This window comes from Penicillium expansum (genome assembly GCF_000769745.1).
Source record: "Penicillium expansum strain MD-8 chromosome Unknown contig25, whole genome shotgun sequence".
Classification (NCBI taxonomy): domain Eukaryota; kingdom Fungi; phylum Ascomycota; class Eurotiomycetes; order Eurotiales; family Aspergillaceae; genus Penicillium; species Penicillium expansum.
In genome coordinates, this window is record NW_015971442.1 from 269,874 (window position 1) to 287,155 (window position 17,282).

General features: G+C 49.1%; 6 protein-coding genes across 6 annotated transcripts; 5 read left to right on the forward strand and 1 right to left on the reverse strand.

The window, feature by feature from the left end:
* Positions 1 to 428: 428 nt before the first annotated feature.
* Positions 429 to 1,918, forward strand: atfA (bZIP transcription factor atfA; the record flags this gene model as incomplete). Its single annotated transcript, XM_016738215.1, has 3 exons — positions 429 to 462; positions 522 to 1,560; positions 1,615 to 1,918. 3 exons carry the CDS (start codon positions 429 to 431, stop codon positions 1,916 to 1,918), a joined length of 1,377 nt encoding a protein of 458 aa, XP_016594324.1.
* A 737-nt stretch (positions 1,919 to 2,655) lies between these two features.
* Positions 2,656 to 4,185, reverse strand: PEX2_009390 (uncharacterized protein; the record flags this gene model as incomplete). The annotated part of the gene is made up of 2 exons (XM_016738216.1): positions 2,656 to 3,018; positions 3,085 to 4,185. 2 exons carry the CDS (start codon positions 4,183 to 4,185, stop codon positions 2,656 to 2,658), a joined length of 1,464 nt encoding a protein of 487 aa, XP_016594325.1.
* Positions 4,186 to 5,064: 879 nt separating this feature from the next.
* On the forward strand, positions 5,065 to 8,225 carry PEX2_009400 (tubulin gamma complex associated family protein; the record flags this gene model as incomplete). The annotated part of the gene is made up of 2 exons (XM_016738217.1): positions 5,065 to 6,313; positions 6,367 to 8,225. The coding sequence occupies 2 exons, from the start codon at positions 5,065 to 5,067 to the stop codon at positions 8,223 to 8,225; spliced, it is 3,108 nt and encodes a 1,035-aa protein (XP_016594326.1).
* A 1,842-nt stretch (positions 8,226 to 10,067) lies between these two features.
* Positions 10,068 to 11,477, forward strand: PEX2_009410 (WKF domain-containing protein; the record flags this gene model as incomplete). The annotated part of the gene is made up of 1 exon (XM_016738218.1): positions 10,068 to 11,477. The coding sequence occupies one exon, from the start codon at positions 10,068 to 10,070 to the stop codon at positions 11,475 to 11,477; it is 1,410 nt and encodes a 469-aa protein (XP_016594327.1).
* Positions 11,478 to 11,995: 518 nt separating this feature from the next.
* On the forward strand, positions 11,996 to 13,068 carry prs2 (proteasome core particle subunit alpha 1; the record flags this gene model as incomplete). The annotated part of the gene is made up of 5 exons (XM_016738219.1): positions 11,996 to 12,002; positions 12,078 to 12,137; positions 12,234 to 12,328; positions 12,390 to 12,602; positions 12,682 to 13,068. 5 exons carry the CDS (start codon positions 11,996 to 11,998, stop codon positions 13,066 to 13,068), a joined length of 762 nt encoding a protein of 253 aa, XP_016594328.1.
* Positions 13,069 to 14,686: 1,618 nt separating this feature from the next.
* PEX2_009430 (uncharacterized protein) lies at positions 14,687 to 15,329 on the forward strand (the record flags this gene model as incomplete). The annotated part of the gene is made up of 3 exons (XM_016738220.1): positions 14,687 to 14,699; positions 14,761 to 14,992; positions 15,050 to 15,329. 3 exons carry the CDS (start codon positions 14,687 to 14,689, stop codon positions 15,327 to 15,329), a joined length of 525 nt encoding a protein of 174 aa, XP_016594329.1.
* Positions 15,330 to 17,282: the final 1,953 nt, after the last annotated feature.

The window sequence follows — 17,282 nt, forward strand, 5'->3', positions numbered from 1 at the left end:
CTCTTCACCCTCACTCTCGAGAAGCCATTGTTTGTTTGGCTTTACAGATTTTATATCCATTATATTCGAATAAACCCGATGTCTGCTGCGGTCGCTCCAGCTGTATCGACTCTTCGATCCAACGCTATGTCTTCATCCCCCATGGACTCGAAGAAGGCAGAAAAAGAAGGTTCGTGTCACGCTTTCTTACATTTGCGCATTTTTTTCTAGTACTTTTGCTTTATACTGTGATTTTGTCATCTGGATGTCTTTCCCTTATTTCATGTTCTGCATTATACTTCCAGAAAAGAAAAAAAGTCCCCTTTTTGGTTTGGTAATACGCCACTGTCCCCGATCCTTAAATTCCCCAAGTCCTTTGCCGTCGCGATGACTTCACCCACTGGCGTCATTGATTTCCTCCCCACCAACACATGCATCTTCCACACACAATGAAGCCCCCGACTCGATCCCAAAACCGCAGTGGTACCTATTTGCGATCGCATTAATTCTTGGCGCGTATGCTAACTCGAAATTCCCGCCAGACTCGCAGGCCGCGTCTTCACAGAAGGACCAGAAATCTAACGTAGAGAATCAGACCTCGTTGGCGCCGCCTCCACGACCGGGTGCGCCTACCGCGTCTGATACTCCGGACTACTTCAATTCCATGCACAATCCTTTCTCGCTAGAGCCTAATCCATTTGAGCAATCGTTCGGAGGGAATCCAGCCGACACCCCAGGCAAATCGCTCCTTCCCTCTGTCGCTGCCCTCACCTCACCGGCCTTACCTGGAACAAGCTCTGCTAGTGGTTACAATTGGAACAACTCGCTACGCTCGGGACCTCTTAGTCCGGCTATGCTCCCAGGGCCCACTGGCCCTAATGACTACTTCGACAGCATTGGTCGCGGCTTCCCTACCCCGAACGAGTCTTCCCTTCGTACGGGTCTGACACCTGGCGGTGGAGGCTCCATGTTCCCGGCCCCCAGTCCAAACTCACAAGCTCTCTTGCAACAACTTCAGAACGGCGGTGCCACTCCTTCTACTATTGATTTCCATCGCACCGCACTCGCAGCAAAGAAGAACAACTCGAATGCTCCCACCTCCAACCCCAACGAGCAGGAACAGGCTGCTGCCAATATGGATGTAAAACCAGCTCGGCCCGCTGACTTCACTCAGCATGATGCGGCTGATGCGGCGAATGGACTGTTCATGCTGGCAAAGGGTGGTCAGGCGAACAATGCGCCAATGAACCATGCCCCAATGTCAAATGATACTCGTGCAGCTGCCCGACGTGTCTCCCAGAACACCAATGGCACCAGTGCTGAGGATGCATCTGACCACGAACCCGCTAAACCCGCTAAGGGCAAGGGCAAGAAGAACACCGCTAAGGCCCCTGCTGCCAATAATCGCCGCAAGGCTGAAGACGCCCCGAAGGGATCCAACAAAAGGTCTAAATCCAGCATGGAGATGCCTTCGGATATGGATGATGAGGATGATGAGGACGATGATATGAAGCAATTCCCAATGGATACTAAGAAGATGACCGATGAGGAAAAAAGACGCAATTTCCTAGAGCGGAATCGGTATGAATGACCATCTTATATATTCAGGGGTTTGGAATGCTAACGTTTGTACAGTGTCGCGGCTTTGAAATGTCGTCAACGGAAGAAGCAGTGGCTGGCTAACCTTCAAAATAAGGTTGAGCTTTTTACCTCAGAGAATGATGCTCTTACTGCTACAGTGACTCAGCTGCGTGAAGAGATTGTCAACCTCAAGACTCTGTTGCTGGCACACAAAGATTGCCCGGTCTCTCAGGCCCAGGGGCTCGGCCCCCTTATGATGAACGGCATGTCAGCCGGATACGATCACCACGGGTATAATATGCCTCCCAACATGGGCATGCAGCCCGGTGGCATCCCCACACAGGGCATGCGTCGATGAGAAAAGCTGTTTTGTTTCTCATCTCAAGATGCCTATCTTGCTTTTCGCCGCATGAAGGAAATACAGTTCACTGCCTAGACCCGGCGGTTGATCTCTTCTTCCTAGGAGTTTGTTTTTCCTCGCGGTTTCTTTCGGCTAAGGCTTTGCCGATTGTTTTGGCATGGGCAGGTGTTAATGATCCTCACGACTCAAAAATGGACGGACTAACTTGGTGGTCTGGAATGACCTTTTTTTTGAGGGTGTGTCAATCCGGCGTATGAGATGCTTTCTTTTCTATTTATGGCTACTTCGAGGTTGATGTTCTGCTTTACGATGTTCCCTCTTTCACTTGTTGTATTTTTTTACCCTTTGCTTTTTCTTCTTTTAATCCTCCTCCTTGATGGCTCAGAGGAATTTTTACCTTTCGCTTGTCTAATACTTGAGGGCACATCGGTGCATTGTTTGTTTTCCCAAGTGTGGGTTGCTTGTGTCGAAATACATGATTCCTGGGTGGCGTACGGATGGCTTTGTGATTTTTTGATGTGTTTTGACAAGTTTCCTCGAACCAGATGGTTGGGCAAATAAATCGACAGTCGCTCTGAAAGTGTGTTAAATATTCTTGTAGATCTTCATCTAGTAGATGCTGGATGGAGAGGGTACATCATGACTGCAGTTTCTAGCCTTGGGAGCTATGGGAGACATCGTGTATCATTTATTAACTTTCTATGGTAAATCTTTTGATTCGTGTACGCCTAAAGTTAGAAAATCCTTGTCAAACTCGGCTTCATCCACATGGGCTTTTCACATGTGTTGTTCGTGCGCCAATTTTGGATCTTGTCGTTGTCCCATCCAGCCGTGAATTGCTCGGCAAGTTCCCGCTTGCTAGCAGCTCCAAGTCGCAAGCTCCGTACAAACACACAGGCTCCAGCGGTGTCATATGTGTAAGACATACACCAATCCCTGTCATGGCATGCCTGACGACAAGCTTCTAATGACTCATGCTGGGGTAGAGTATCGGGTTGTTCGATGATTCCACCCCATGCTCCATTATCCCATCCCTTTCGCTCTGCCAACTGTCCCAGACGAGGGTAGTCAACCAAGTCTGCGTACAGCAAGGGGCCCTGGATTGATAAGAGTCAGCGTGTGTACCACTACCACCAGACAGTTTCAGCAAAAGGAATCCATACCGTTCTGTCCCGCTCATCCTCCCAGTCCGCCAGCCCTATCATATCGCTCAATTGTGATTTATGCATGCTGATCGCAGGCTGGCACCAGTGATGATCATCACCAAAGGGAATCGAGTCCAGCGGGTGTGCATTGAACATCGGCCACATCCCAGACAACTCAATGCCCTTTTCATACAGCGCAAACCCAAGCACAGAGTCACCGCAGCAGTCATCTTTCACAACCTGCATATACTGTTCGCTGAGTGATTGTCCAATAAACTGCCCATATTGACCAATCTCCCGCGCAACCAATGTATCAACCGCAGCTCTGGACAGCACAAAGCCCGAACCACCGTATGCAAACCAGTTGACTTTTCCATCACCGATGTCGCGGCCTGGTGCAGGTGATCCCATATACAGAGGGAACGATGGGTCAAACTGTTCCAGCAATCGGAACAGATTATCCCACACGAAGTAAGTGTCTGTCTCTAGAAAGACGTACCACTCCGCACTGGGGTTCACTTTCTTAGCACGCTCTACCATGGGTAGGAACTTGAATCGATCGAGTTTCCACCCGGCCGCACCGTCGATATTGCTCTCTCCGCGTTGTAGCGCATCGTACGCTTCGAACTCCGGAATCAGATTCCAGGCTGAGGGGGCTAGATCAGCTAGGATATTGTGCGCATTATGGCCATGGAGTTTAGTCTCTTTGTCTGATACAACTAGTAAGTTGGAGATACAGCGGGTTACTGAGGCCATGTGTGTGTCGACTCGTTTCGGGTCTTCGGTTGCGCTGGTTTTCAAGATAATCTGAATGCGCGATAGCATGTCTGAGGGGAAAGCGTCACAGGTTGCATTTTGTGAACTCCCGGTGTCATTGCTGCCATCGTCATGCTTGTATTTCCGGAATCGGGTGCTCGTTTCCCATGTCCAGTAGTCTTTCTCGTTCGCAAGCTCGTCTTTCGCGCTTGGTGAGATGTCTTCTGATAACCCCCCGGAGTATAGTGTGAGTAGAAGGATGGTTGAGACGGTTAAGAATACAGCGAGTAATTTGAGCTTCGTGTTGCATAGAACTCGGAAAATTGGCCGCGCGGGCGCAGTGGTAGATGCGCATGTGCCCATATTGGGGGATTGCACATTTGGTTTACTAAAGCAGGGACATGGAAAGAGAAAGGAAAGATTGTAAAAAGAATAGATATAAATCAAAAAATAAAATCAATTAATGCTTAGTTAGGACCTCTGGGGTGGCACCTAATCCTACAGATCCTGTATGAACGACTCACGGACGTCACTATAGCGGGTCTGCTCCAAATTTCCTCGAGTCGTGGCCATAATGTTGCATAAACCTTGGCTACACTTTGATTGCACATTAGCTTGGGCAGGGCCCAACAATTGCTGGAATTCACACCGAATGATCTAGGTTCCTTATGAATATTCCATGATTGGCCTGGTGAAGCCCACGCTCCAGTCTTCTTAAACTGTATAGGTGGGCTCATGCGGGGGTTTAATTGTTGTGGTGTACTCGTCGAGAAGGTAACCCACAAAGTAGCCCGGGGAACTACGTTGTGATAAAAAAAACCAGGGAGTTGTGAGCCTATGATGTGTTGTAGCAACTTTCAAGATTGGGACTTTGATATGACAGGGATGATATCTATATCGGGTAAGGCGGAAACTCAGATAGCGATACGTCGATAATATTTTGTTGCCTTGGGGAACTGGCATCAACATACGCCAAACATCACAAACACAAACATTCAAGCTTCAAGCTTCAGTCCGCGTTACTTCCATTGAGATGCAATTTAAAAGGTTCATTTCAGACGTGTGTTGAAATTATACAGTCTAGTATCAGGCTTGATTCGCGACCTTCCCACCTCAACCCGTTGCCTGACCGCGATCTTTTGCCTAACAATTCACCCGCAAACAAAGCACCCACAGACGCCAACCCCGAGCGAGCAGATACAAGACACCGAACAATTCGCCCACTAGGGCACCGGGCAGACAATGTCAAATCCAGCCCGAAACCCTGCGCGCGGACGCCGCTTAGACGACGCCCTCTCCCAGCTAGTCGATGGTCTGACCCCCGCGCTCCCGATCTCCGCCATCCAAGACGAAGACTACTCCGACACAGAGGAGGCCCTCGCCTCAGCCGAAAGCCGCCGTCACCATGTCCTCATGGAGCGCGCCTGGCGCATCCTCGATACCCATGCCAGCACCAACGCCCCAGACCCAGGATCACCAACGGGGCTTGGTGGACGGCGCGGAAGTCTCGCGGGAACAGAGAGCGTCAATAACGCGCCAGATCTGATTAAGCGCAAGCTGCGCCGCGAAAATGTCAGCCCGGATAAGGCGGTGCGGTTTTCTAATCTCTACTCTCGCCTCCTGACGCAGCCTGTGTTGTCGCAGAAATGGGGGATCCTCTTTTTGCTTTATAAGTTGTCTGCCTCGGATGAGCCAGTGGAGGGCGGGGAACGAAGCCGGAGCCCGTTGATGGACGAGGCGCATTTGCACAATATGTTGGGGAAGGGTGGTACACGCCCAAGACGGGGCACTATGATCGACTCGGAGGATGAGGGCCCCGCTATTAGCTCGTCGGCTTCGCAGCAACACCAACGCGTTCTACCGCCGAAGATGGAGCGACAGAGCTCCTTACGACATGATTTCGACCGTGATGGTGTACATCAGGCTGGGCGTGGCTCGACTGAAATACCAGCCGTTCGCGTTGATGCTGGAGTGAATGACCGTTCCGGCGATGAGCATGCTCGTGCTGCCTCGCCTCGGCCTTCGAGTGCTAATCCATCGGGCCCCGCGAATTTTGCTGGGTCTGTTGAGCATAGGCTCCTGCGCGACCTTCCGTTCAACTTGCAAGGGTTGTCTTCGTCGAATTTGCAATTCAGTTCCTCGTCGAGCTTGAAATTGCCCTCAAATTTGTCTGCGCCGATAACCTCACTTCTTAACACGTTGGCGGAGCCTTGTCTGCTCTATAAAGGACTGTCTGCGTTTGTGGAGAGCGAAGAAGGCGGACTGGTGAACCAGAGCTTGCGAGCTGCCATTGCCATTGAGCTACGCGCATATCTTAGCTTGGTGGCTACACTTGAGGCGGAAATCCGACAGGCGCTGACCGCGATTGGAGACGGAACTGAACCTCAAGGTGTACGAAAAGGTGGCGTAACCTTGAAGCGATGTGTGGTGTGGACGAGAGATGCCACAATGGCCCTTCGATTGATGAGCTTAATCGTAGAAGAGGCCCAGAGTAAGTGCACAGACATATGACTAAATTTGCTTGATAGCTAACACATATCACAGGCAAGAGAGGTGGGCAGTTGATTTCATTAATACACGGCTTTTCAACATCCCACGGAGATCCCTTCGTGTGCGCATTCGCCGAGAAGCTTCTTGCACATGTGACGCGTCCATTCTACGACATGCTACGACTATGGATTTACGATGGTGAACTGTCAGATCCTTACAAGGAGTTCTTTGTCGCTGACCCAGAGTTCCGGCCGAAGACTGACCCTCGGCGGCTTGCAACTAGCGTCTGGGAGGACAAATATAAGCTTGATGATGACATGCTACCTTCAATAATTACTCAAGAGTTTGCGAAGAAGATTTTCCTGATTGGAAAATCCTTGAACTTCATCCGCCATGGCTGCGGTGATTCGGCGTGGGTGGAGGCCTATTCAAAGAAAGCCTCTAAGGAGCTTCGATATGGTGATACCGCCACCCTCGAGATCTCCATTGACGAGGCATATAAGACCACAATGGCTCGATTGATTTCCCTGATGAATGGAAAATTCAATCTCTTCGATCATCTAAAAGCACTGAAGAGTTACCTGCTCCTGGGCCAAGGAGACTTCATTGCTTTGCTCATGGAGTCGCTCGCCACAAATCTGGATCGTCCAGCAAATTCACAATACCGACATACCCTAACTGCACAGCTGGAACATGCTATCCGTGCCTCCAATGCACAATACGACACCCCAGAAGTGCTGCGTCGGCTTGACGCCCGTATGCTCGAGCTGAGCCACGGTGAAATTGGATGGGATTGCTTCACATTAGAATACAAAATCGATGCTCCTGTGGACGTGGTCATCACACCTTGGGCATCAACTCAATACTTGAAAGTTTTCAACTTCCTATGGCGCATCAAGCGAGTTGAGTTCGCGCTGAACAGCACCTGGCGCCGATGCATGACTGGTGCACGAGGAGTGCTCGGCAACGTGGAGGACAAAGTCGGAGCAGACTGGAAACGAGCACGCTGCGTGATTGCAGAAATGATCCACTTCGTCAACCAGCTCCAATACTATATCTTGTTCGAAGTCATCGAATCCAGCTGGGAACAACTACTCGAGGCAATCCAGAGACCCGACTGCACACTGGACGACCTTATCGAAGCACACACCAAATACCTCAACTCCATCACTCACAAGGGTCTACTAGGATCTGCATCCTCCTCGCGCTACGGCACCTCAACCTCGACCTCCGCAAAACAACCCGAAGAAAGCTTCCTCAGCCAGCTCCACCAGATCCTCAAGTTCATGCTTGCCTACAAAGACGCCGTAGACGGCCTGTACTCCTTCTCCGTTGCGGAATTCACCCGGCGCCAGGAGATAAACGCGAAGATCGAGACTCGCTCCGCCCAGGGTCAATGGGGTCTCTCAGAGCGTGATCTCCTCTCCCGCCAGTCCAACACCCGGACCGGGACCTCAATGGCCTCGACCCCAGACATCCGACCCGACAGTGCTGGGGTGGACGGTGTCAGCACCCCGCTTTCATTATCTGGCCCCAATCTCGCTGCGGACGAGAACATGCTTGCCTCGCTTCGCGTCCGCCTCCGCGAACTCTCTGCAGAGTTCCGATCCCGTCTCACTGTCCTCCTCGGCGATCTGTCGTATCAGCCGGATGTGGATATGCGCTTCCTGGGCGTTGTGATGAATTTCAACGATGTCTATGAACTGCCTAAACGGCGGAAGGCGGCTGGTCCGAGCGCTAGGGATAAGGAGAAGGAGAAGGAGAAGGAAAGAGAGAAGGCGAAACGGAGGGCTGCTGCGTCAGCGGCGGCTACAGGCTCCGGAACTGAGAGTTTTGTACAGAAGGAAGTGCGCAGAGAGAGGAGAGATACTGGGGCTAATGATCCTGGGTTTGGTTCTGGGGCTGGGATATAGATGTCTGCAACTATTACGTTCCTCTTGTGAGGGCATCATTAATGCAATTGACGAGTTCCACGATATTTTCCTTTTCATTGAAGTGTATACAAGAATATCAAGAGCTGAATACATAGTATAGAACTCTACAAAACAACTACAATATGGATACAGAAATTCATTACACACTAACAAGAGGCTGGCGGCTAGGAGATGAATGGACCTCGGTATCCACATTCTCTGATATCAACCAATCAACCCCACCAATCCCCTGCCAAGCTTTCCACCAAGATCTAGGTTTTGTCCCGTCTATAACGTCGACATTCAATCGACCATTGTCACTAATCTCCCTCGGATGAAACATGAAGATCAAAATACTTTGAAGTTGTTTATTCCATCCCCTGCCAGGCACCTTGGTCGATGCTAGGAATTCTTCGTTGATCAAAACAACCTGAAGAGTGTCGAAGTGTCAAAGATGCTCCCTTGCCATGCATGCCTCTCGCCGATGCCCTCAATCTTCGATCTATTCGGTATTCTAAGTTCAGATCTATACGATACATTCTGCAATGCGTCGATGAGTCGTATGATATTGATTTCCCTATGCCACAGATGCCTGTACTCATACGCAAAACTTGATTTGCAGATCTAGCTCGGAACCTTATCATTATTCCCATTAGTCTAATACAATAATATATTATGTTGATGGCTCTCTATAGCTAGCTTGATTGAACTCTTTAATCTCGGTGCTAGTAAGACATACTGTTGCCACGCAGGAGAAAATACAGGGAGGACAATTTCTGATAAACCAACACTTTATGTTGGTCTGGACTTGGGACTGTGCTTCAGTGCTTCAGTGACACCAAGTTACCCGAGCTATTCACCGGTGAGTCTTTCTGTCATGGCAGGATATATACCCACCATCTCACCACTTGCGAGGGCTACCAAGGACGGCGTGGTCAATTTCATGGAGCTACTCCAAAACAAAAGCCAGAACCTGCTGTGAGAACATACCTAGACAAGAGTCTTCAGTAAGCTCACCGCCGAAGATTTTAGCATTGTATATACAAGGCGTTACCGTCTTTTAAGTATCATAAGGTATAAATAAGGTCAACACCCCCAGATTTTTCATTCTTCTTTTCTTTCTCTCTCCAGCTAGTTGACGACCTACAGATTTTTAGACCTTGTGGCTTGACTATGTCTTGCTGCACTGTGTCATTGGACTTACACTACTCCCATACGATGCGAACCCTTTTTCATCAACTGAAAAGCTTGTCCGGGCACTTGGAGAAGAAGTTGTGGTATCTGTTTTATGGACCTTCGTTTGTCTTGGTGCCCCATAGGAGAGCTGCACCTCTTTCCCTCCGTGAAAAAGTCTCTATTTCTTTACTTCTTGGAGATACTATCTGTATATTACTATGACTGGTGCACCTGTAAATCGAACAAATTAAGCTGCAAATCAAACTTTGCATGCTTGATATAATTGATTTGGGTATAGGACTCGAATGATCTAGTTGGGATTATACAGCATCTGGATGTTATATCAACAGCAATACCTTTAAGCATAATTTTCTGAATAATAACTCAGTACCCTCTGTGTCAATATTTATCATTTTGATGTGTTTCAATTGATGATTTCCTTGAAAGTAGCCCTCTGAGAGTATATAGAAAGAGGAGATAATATGATTGGCCCGCGCAATTGATCGGCAGAAAAAAAGTAGTCTCCGCCCACCCGTCTCAGCACCACAGTCGAGGTCGCATTTACAGGCCCTGAACTTCAGATTTCAACCTTCTCTAGAGCGTCACGCTCCTCCCAGTTACATTTTGTGTTTTGTTAGACCTTGTCGCAATACACCCATAGCAACGATGGCGCACCAGACGGACGCCCAGTCCCCAGCGTCGAAAAAGCTCGGATCGAAGCTCAAGAAGTCGAAGGATTCTACGAAAGATGAGGGAAGTGCAGACGCACAGGAGTCCACTCCTAGCAAAAAAGACGCCAAGTCCGACAAGAAGGACAAGAAGAAGCGCAAGTCCACTTCCGAGGATGCGGCACCCGAGACAGACGGCGAAATGAAGAAAAAGAAGAAGCGCCGCCATACCGAAGATGACAACGACCAGAAAGACAAGGATGACGAATCGCACAAGAAGAAGAAGAAGAAGCGTGTCTCGTTTGGACCCGGAACCAAGGAATTCGACGGCGACTCTGAAAGTGAGTCGGACAACGCCGACAGCAATGACGCTACCGCAACCGACGGAGCCGAAGCAGACACCGAAGATGTCGGAGACAAGACTGCCGAGGAGATGAAGAAGCGCAAGCGCGAGAAGAAGAAGCAAAGAAAAGAAGGCACCGCCTCGACTGAGGTCGCAATTCACGAGACGCCTATTCTCTCGTACCTGAGCCACTACCACCGAGCACGCGCGACATGGAAGTTCCAAAAGAACCGGGAAACCAACTTGTTCAAGCACCTGTATTCGCTTGAGCACGTCCCCTCTAGGTACAACACATCGCTGCTGGCGTACATGCAGGGCCTGAAGGGCGATGCCGCCAAGGTGCGAATGAGCAATGCTGCGAGGGATGTGATCAAGGCCGATATGGATCTCGACAGGCCGAAGGACGACGAAGAATCTGAGAACCAGGAGCCTTCAACAAGCCCCGAGTACCTGGAAGCTATTAATGCGTTCCGCGAGTGCTTGCCAAAGGGAGATGAGGATCTGGACAATGTCAACTTCGGAGAAAAGTTGGAGGGAGACGTCCAAAAGCGTTTGCCGAAGAGGCAGCGAGCAGAGCTGGTCTTTTTCGCTGTTGCCGGCAAGCTTTTCGGCGCCGAGGATTTGAAGAAGCCGAAATCGAAACCCAAGGCTCCCGAGCCCCCGGTGAACAAGAAGCGGAAGAACAGAACTATGGTTGTTGATATCAGCAGCAGCAGCGAAGATAGCGATGATGATGCCCCGGCTCCTAAGAAGGCTGTCAGCAAGCCCGCACCGGATAGCGATGACGAGACCTCGTCGAGCGGCAGCAGCAGCGACAGTGACAGTGATGCCAAGTCGTCTGCTGCCCCGGCCCCAGCCAAACAACGTGCCGCAAGCACTCCTTCATCGTCCGCCCCCAGTGGTGTTGCAGTTCCGAAGGAGACCAAAGCTGCCAAGAAGAAGAAGGAGAAGTTCGTACCAGTTCGCGCAGAAAAGCTTAAGCCCGCTGTGCCGAAGAAGACGCAGAAGCGAAAGCTCAGAACTGCTCAGATCGAAATCTCGAGCAGCGAAAGCGACAGCGAATAGTTCTGACGAAATGGGATTTGGATTGCTATCTAGGGTTTGGATGTGTACATATCTCTACCACAGCATTTGGGACGGTGTAATTATGTTCATGTGAAAAGTCATTTTATCCTCATGTCGTCCATAATTGATGTGCATTGAAGTATGTGTAGTAGGTTTCTATATAGTTCGTTTTCTCTTTCGAAGTTGATATTTCACATATCCAAGGGCGAACAGAAAAATAACAAAAACAAGTCTATGTCAGTCTTTTGAGCATCCATCTCCAGGGTCTTGTCATCGTGTGAAATATTTTGAATTCATCAATAGTAAAAACAAGCCCCGGCGACCAAGTGCTGGTGAACTGTTTATAGAGCCCTGGAGGAACCTGGAAGGCGGTGAAGCTGACCTCAAGCTTGAGCTCAGGCAGCTCTGGCACGCGTCACTAATCAACCCCCATCATCTCATCCTCTCGAACCCTCCTTTCTCAGTTCTTTCCTTTGCTTCTGTTAATCTAGCTATAAAATACTTGAAGATCCGCCGTCATGTCTGGTATGCTCCCTCGTCGATGATGGCATAGCCCAACCTCATGACTTCAACCCCGACTGACCTTGGTTCTCTCCGCAGGAAGCGCCTACGATAGACATATCACTATCTTCTCTGATCAGGGTCGATTGTACCAAGTTGGTATGTATTCACCACTCGTCGATGATTCCGCCTCAATCTGCCCAGCGGCCTCAATCCGTTCGCTGTCATCATGACCGCTGACCAAACATCCCCCAGAATATGCATTCAAGGCCATCACTTCAGCCAACATCACCTCCATCGGTGTGAGGGGCAAGGACTGTGCCGTGGTGCTCTCGCAGAAGAAAGTCGCTGTAAGATGGATTCCTCGTTTAGAGCTGGGGTTTGCGCTCATACTAATATGCTGTCTACCAGGACAAATTGATCGACCCATCCTCCGTTTCACATGTCTTCCGGATCTCGCCCTCCGTAGGCTGTGTGATGACCGGCTCCATAGCAGATGCTCGCGCATCCGTCGACCGGGCCCGTGGTGAGGCTGCTGAGTTCCGGTACAAGTTCGGATATGAGATGCCTTGTGATGTCCTGGCAAAGCGACTGGCAAATATCAACCAGGTCTACACACAAAGGGTAGGGTTTCTCGCCACCGTGCAAACTTCCCACCCAAAGAGACAAAATAGCTGACTTGGTTCTCTTTGAATCTCTCCAGGCTTACATGCGACCACTTGGCGTGGCCACGACTCTGATTTCCGTCGACGATGAAAGCGGCCCGCAGCTCTACAAGTGCGACCCGGCCGGTTACTATGTTGGGTACAAGGCGACAGCATCTGGTCCCAAGCAGCAGGAGGCGTTGAACTACTTGGAGAAGAAGCTGAAGAACAAGGACGCAGCCGCGGGCAGCTGGGAGGAGGTTGTGGAGCTGGGCATCACAGCTCTCAGCAATGTGCTAAGTGTTGACTTCAAGAAGCACGAGATTGAGATTGGTATCGTCGGTGGGCCGCGCACCGATGGCGAAGAGGGAACTACTACAGCGTTCCGTGCCCTGACGGAAGAGGAGATTGATGAACGGCTGCAGGCCATAGCCGAGAAGGATTGAGCGAGCTGGACCTGCAAGCTATGGAGATAAGCGACCAGTAATGGAAGGACAACGGTGTTTATTTTAGAGAAACAGACGATCTGTGAATGATAACTCAATTGTTTCCTGCACGAGTACACTTTTGGCCATGTTTGGGGCTCTCATGCTGCACGTTGGCGCCATACTAGAGCATTGATCCATTCATTGACGCCGATATTATGGATACCTCGAGCATACAACATAGATCCATTTCTTATCGCCGATACTACCTAAGGATACTATAGCGTAACCCCGTCGGGTAGTCCGAGACCATATCCAGCCTGTCCAAAAAACTACTGGAGGAACCGCCACCCGTGGGAAATTTGAAGATGAACAATTCGCTATTATCGGTTTATCACAGCGTCTACCTGCATAAAAGCAAGGAGACAGTGGACGGGCATGCTACTACGAAGAGTCTGTTGTGCGGGGCGCCACATGTGGCTTAGTGGTGGCTGGGGCCTGACAGCCCATAAATTATGCGTCCAATGGTCTTTCTCGGTAGATGATTGGTAGTTATCAATTGAACTAGAGTGACTAGGGGATACTAACGTGGCTAAAATAATTCCCAGACTAAGAATAAGTGTGGCAAATACCAGCTGAACATGTTCACGCCCTAACTGTCAGATCCACTACACGTCAGGTCCGAGTTCAGGTCCGAGTATTCCGTAGATCTCGTCTAATGCAGGTCCAAGGCTGAGGTCTCGACTTTTTTTTTTACCCTTGCTCTATGCCTCTGAATTTCAACAGGGGTCCCACGAGCTCATGATGCATCGCAAGAAAGAAAGAGAAAAAAAATGCAAGAGGAAAAAAAAAATATGCGTTCCCCACCGAGTAGTTCACTCAATACTCTCCAATCAGCATCATGAAACACCATCTCTTTCTTCTTACCAGAAACCCCAAATCGGCCGCACAGGAACCTAATCTCATATGCGGGCCAACTATCTCTCCACTTCCAATCCACAGCTTGGGATACTGTTAATGCAATAGGCCAGGTCTTTTCCCATGCGACATATGGGCCCTCTTTCCTGTCTCTCTCACTCTCTCCACCGATCCCTCTCCTTGGGACAGGGATGGTCCTAGTCATGCCGTAAACGGTTTCTCGGGAGCTTATGGTGTGGCCCGGTCCCATCCCAGCTGTGCTCGACAACCCGAGCTCCCTGATCGTGGGATCTTGCCCGTCTATTGGTGCAGCTCGTTCTCTTGGTGATGATGTATCCTGACGTTGGCTCCGCTGTAGCGGGCTGATAAATCCTTGGTTTCACATTATTATTATTTTGTAACAATTCTGGCCTTTTTCCTTTTCTGGCCCACCCACTGAGTGTTGGCTGTTCATGTATGGGGTAAGGAGAGAGAAGAGAGAAACATACACCTTTACCAATCTTTGAAGACCTATATCTTTCCTCTTTCCCCCCATGAACCGTTGGTGGCCTAACATCCCCGACTCCATGGACCATCAGTTCCTCTAACAATTACCTTTCTTTCATCGCTCATTGGTTATCTTGAATTGATCATTCTGTATACTTGCTTTTTGCCTTCTTCCTACTCGTCCATCGCCTGGTCCATTCCCGTCCTTTTTTTATATACTTAATCTACCAGAAACATGGCAGACGGATGTAAGCTGACCGCGATCATGTCGGCCAATCATCAAAAAATAAACTGCTAATAATCGTGCAGTCAACCAAGCCCGCGCTATGCGAGTCGCCGAGATAATCAACGACTACCGCACTCTCCTGGTCCACATCTCGCAACAGCAAGTCGAGGCATCCCAAGAAGAATACTGGGAAGATGGCTTCGTAGTACTCCGCGAGTCCCTAGCCTCAGCCCAGACCCTAATGTCCGCCAACTACCAACCATGCCCGGTAACAGGGCAAGGGAACGTCGAGACCGAGAAAGCAGAGCTACAAAGGTATATCCAACTTCCCAACCTCCAATCATGGTAATGATACTAATAGTCTATCTATAGAGTCATACTGGATAGTAGCGCACGCCGATTCCAAGCGCACAAGATCTACCTCCGCGCCGCCGCAGCCCGGCGATGGGCCATGACGCGCGCCAGCGTTCTACGCGGCTCCAATCCAACGGCCCAGTTGAAGGCTGCAACTGCCACCCTCCACCAGGATCTGGGTCGCTTCACGGACCAGCATGTCGTGGCGGACTTGCGAGCTGCTGATCTGCGCGCCGGTCACTGGCTTGACGATGATCCGTCCTTGGAGGCGATCCGTCGCTGGGTCGCCGGCCAGTAATCGGGTCTGTAATTGGGATACGAAACTAAAAATGAGAATGGAAACGAGTATGGAAATGGATATGGAAATGAATGCATGTTGGGGTTGAGGTTGGGGGCTTTTTTCGGATTTTGCCTTCTACTGATTCATGGGTGCTTGTGAGCCTTGGGCTTTGTATGATTCTTCTAATAGAGGGGCTTGTGTGGGATGGCAGGTATCGCGCCGGTCGTGAGTACTGCCTTCTACGAAGAGACAAAATGAGTTTGGATTTATTGCGTGGTTTTTGTTATAGCTACGATATCCCCTCTTGTTAATTTTTTTTTTGGGTTGTATTTCTGTTTCAGGTGTTATGTTTGTTCTAAGAATCAATTCTATTGTTTTACACAGCTAAATATACAAAATTGGATCTAATTATGTCTTGTACACTGGGCGATATACATAGTAGGATTTTGCATACTCCACTCCGTACATACTTGGACTCTTGCATAAAATGAATGATAGCCCTAATGGCCCCACAATGATCTAGCACAAATATGTCTCTACTCCGTACAAAGTACACCTAAAGACAGAAAAGGATACATAGAGGCCTAGTTGACCCTGTCGGCAATTGACACATGAACCAGACACCTGGGGCGCCCAGGCAGAGATACCAGCTGAAAGATCCACCGTATACTCAAAGTGAAGGGTCAAGAAAAAAAAAAACGTTGCACAGATCAAAGTGGATCGGAGGATCAACTCGTAGAGATTTCCGACACGGCCTACGAAGCTAATAGCGTTAGTTTGGCTGTGTAGATCCAATCAGCACTACGAACGACCATATCGCGGCTCGAGTTCAGCTATGGATGGACTGGATTTTCAGGCGACGGTTGTTTTTCTTTTTTTTTTTTTTTTCTGTTTCTTTTTTTTTCCTAGTACTTTGTACTTTGTATAGGTGGATCTGTTATTCCCACGTTTTATTTCTCTCCTGTTAAACTTCTAGTGGGCTGTCGGATCACTTCCTATCCATACATTTTATTCTTTCTATCTTCTCGGCCGTTGCGACCCTCAGGAATAGTTCCGTCTTTGATCCGTGTCTGTTTTATCTTGACGATCGGCATCAACCGGCATCAGGTTATTAGTACAAGGTGGGGCATGTTGGATCAAGGTGCTTTGTCGATCGTTGCAAATCAACTTCTTCGGCGACCTCCGATTGTCATGTCCAATATTGTATTTGTGGATAAATAGATAAATATTAAATAACCTTGCATTTCACAATATAGAATTACGTGCTCGGTATATCATGCATCAATTTATAACAAATATATTGTGATCCAGGAATTTATCACACGAGAACAAGTGGAGAGCATTAGAAAAGAGGAAATAAACATACAAAATACATAGAGCAACTAGATAGGTTACATCAAGGCTAAGCATATTTGGGGATCATGCATGGACCTACTGTTCCCTGCTAAAGCCTTGATCTATAAGTTCAAGGATTATCTCATGATTAGGAAGAAGGGTGTTAACCCTCAAGTCCACGTGTAGTCTCGGTCGATCTTTGTACTTGTACATCATTTACTATCCTGTTTCAAAGTTCACTATCCGAAATTGCCGCTTCTCCGAACATTCCTCGGCTTGAGAAGGTTGTCACTTGCCACGGGTTGACTGGTCGATCTATCACTGAAAGAGTCCGACCCATGCTCGATTCCCCATGTGGGCATATTTGAGGGCGGAAGTCGCCTGACCAAGGTTTTATATATCGAGGGATTGAGTGGCTTCGGGAGCTAATGTTAAGCTCCATTTGAGGAAGAGAGCTTGCTCACCAGAGGTTATGAACTTCCAATCATGAGATCTTCGATTCCAAATATTCATTCTAACAACCAATACCGTAAATAAGGAGGTTCTCATGACCAGTCAATCATGATTTCATATAGTATTGCCTCTTTTCTTAGGCGGGCCATGTCGCATTCTTGCCTAGAGTTGCATTCTTCAACA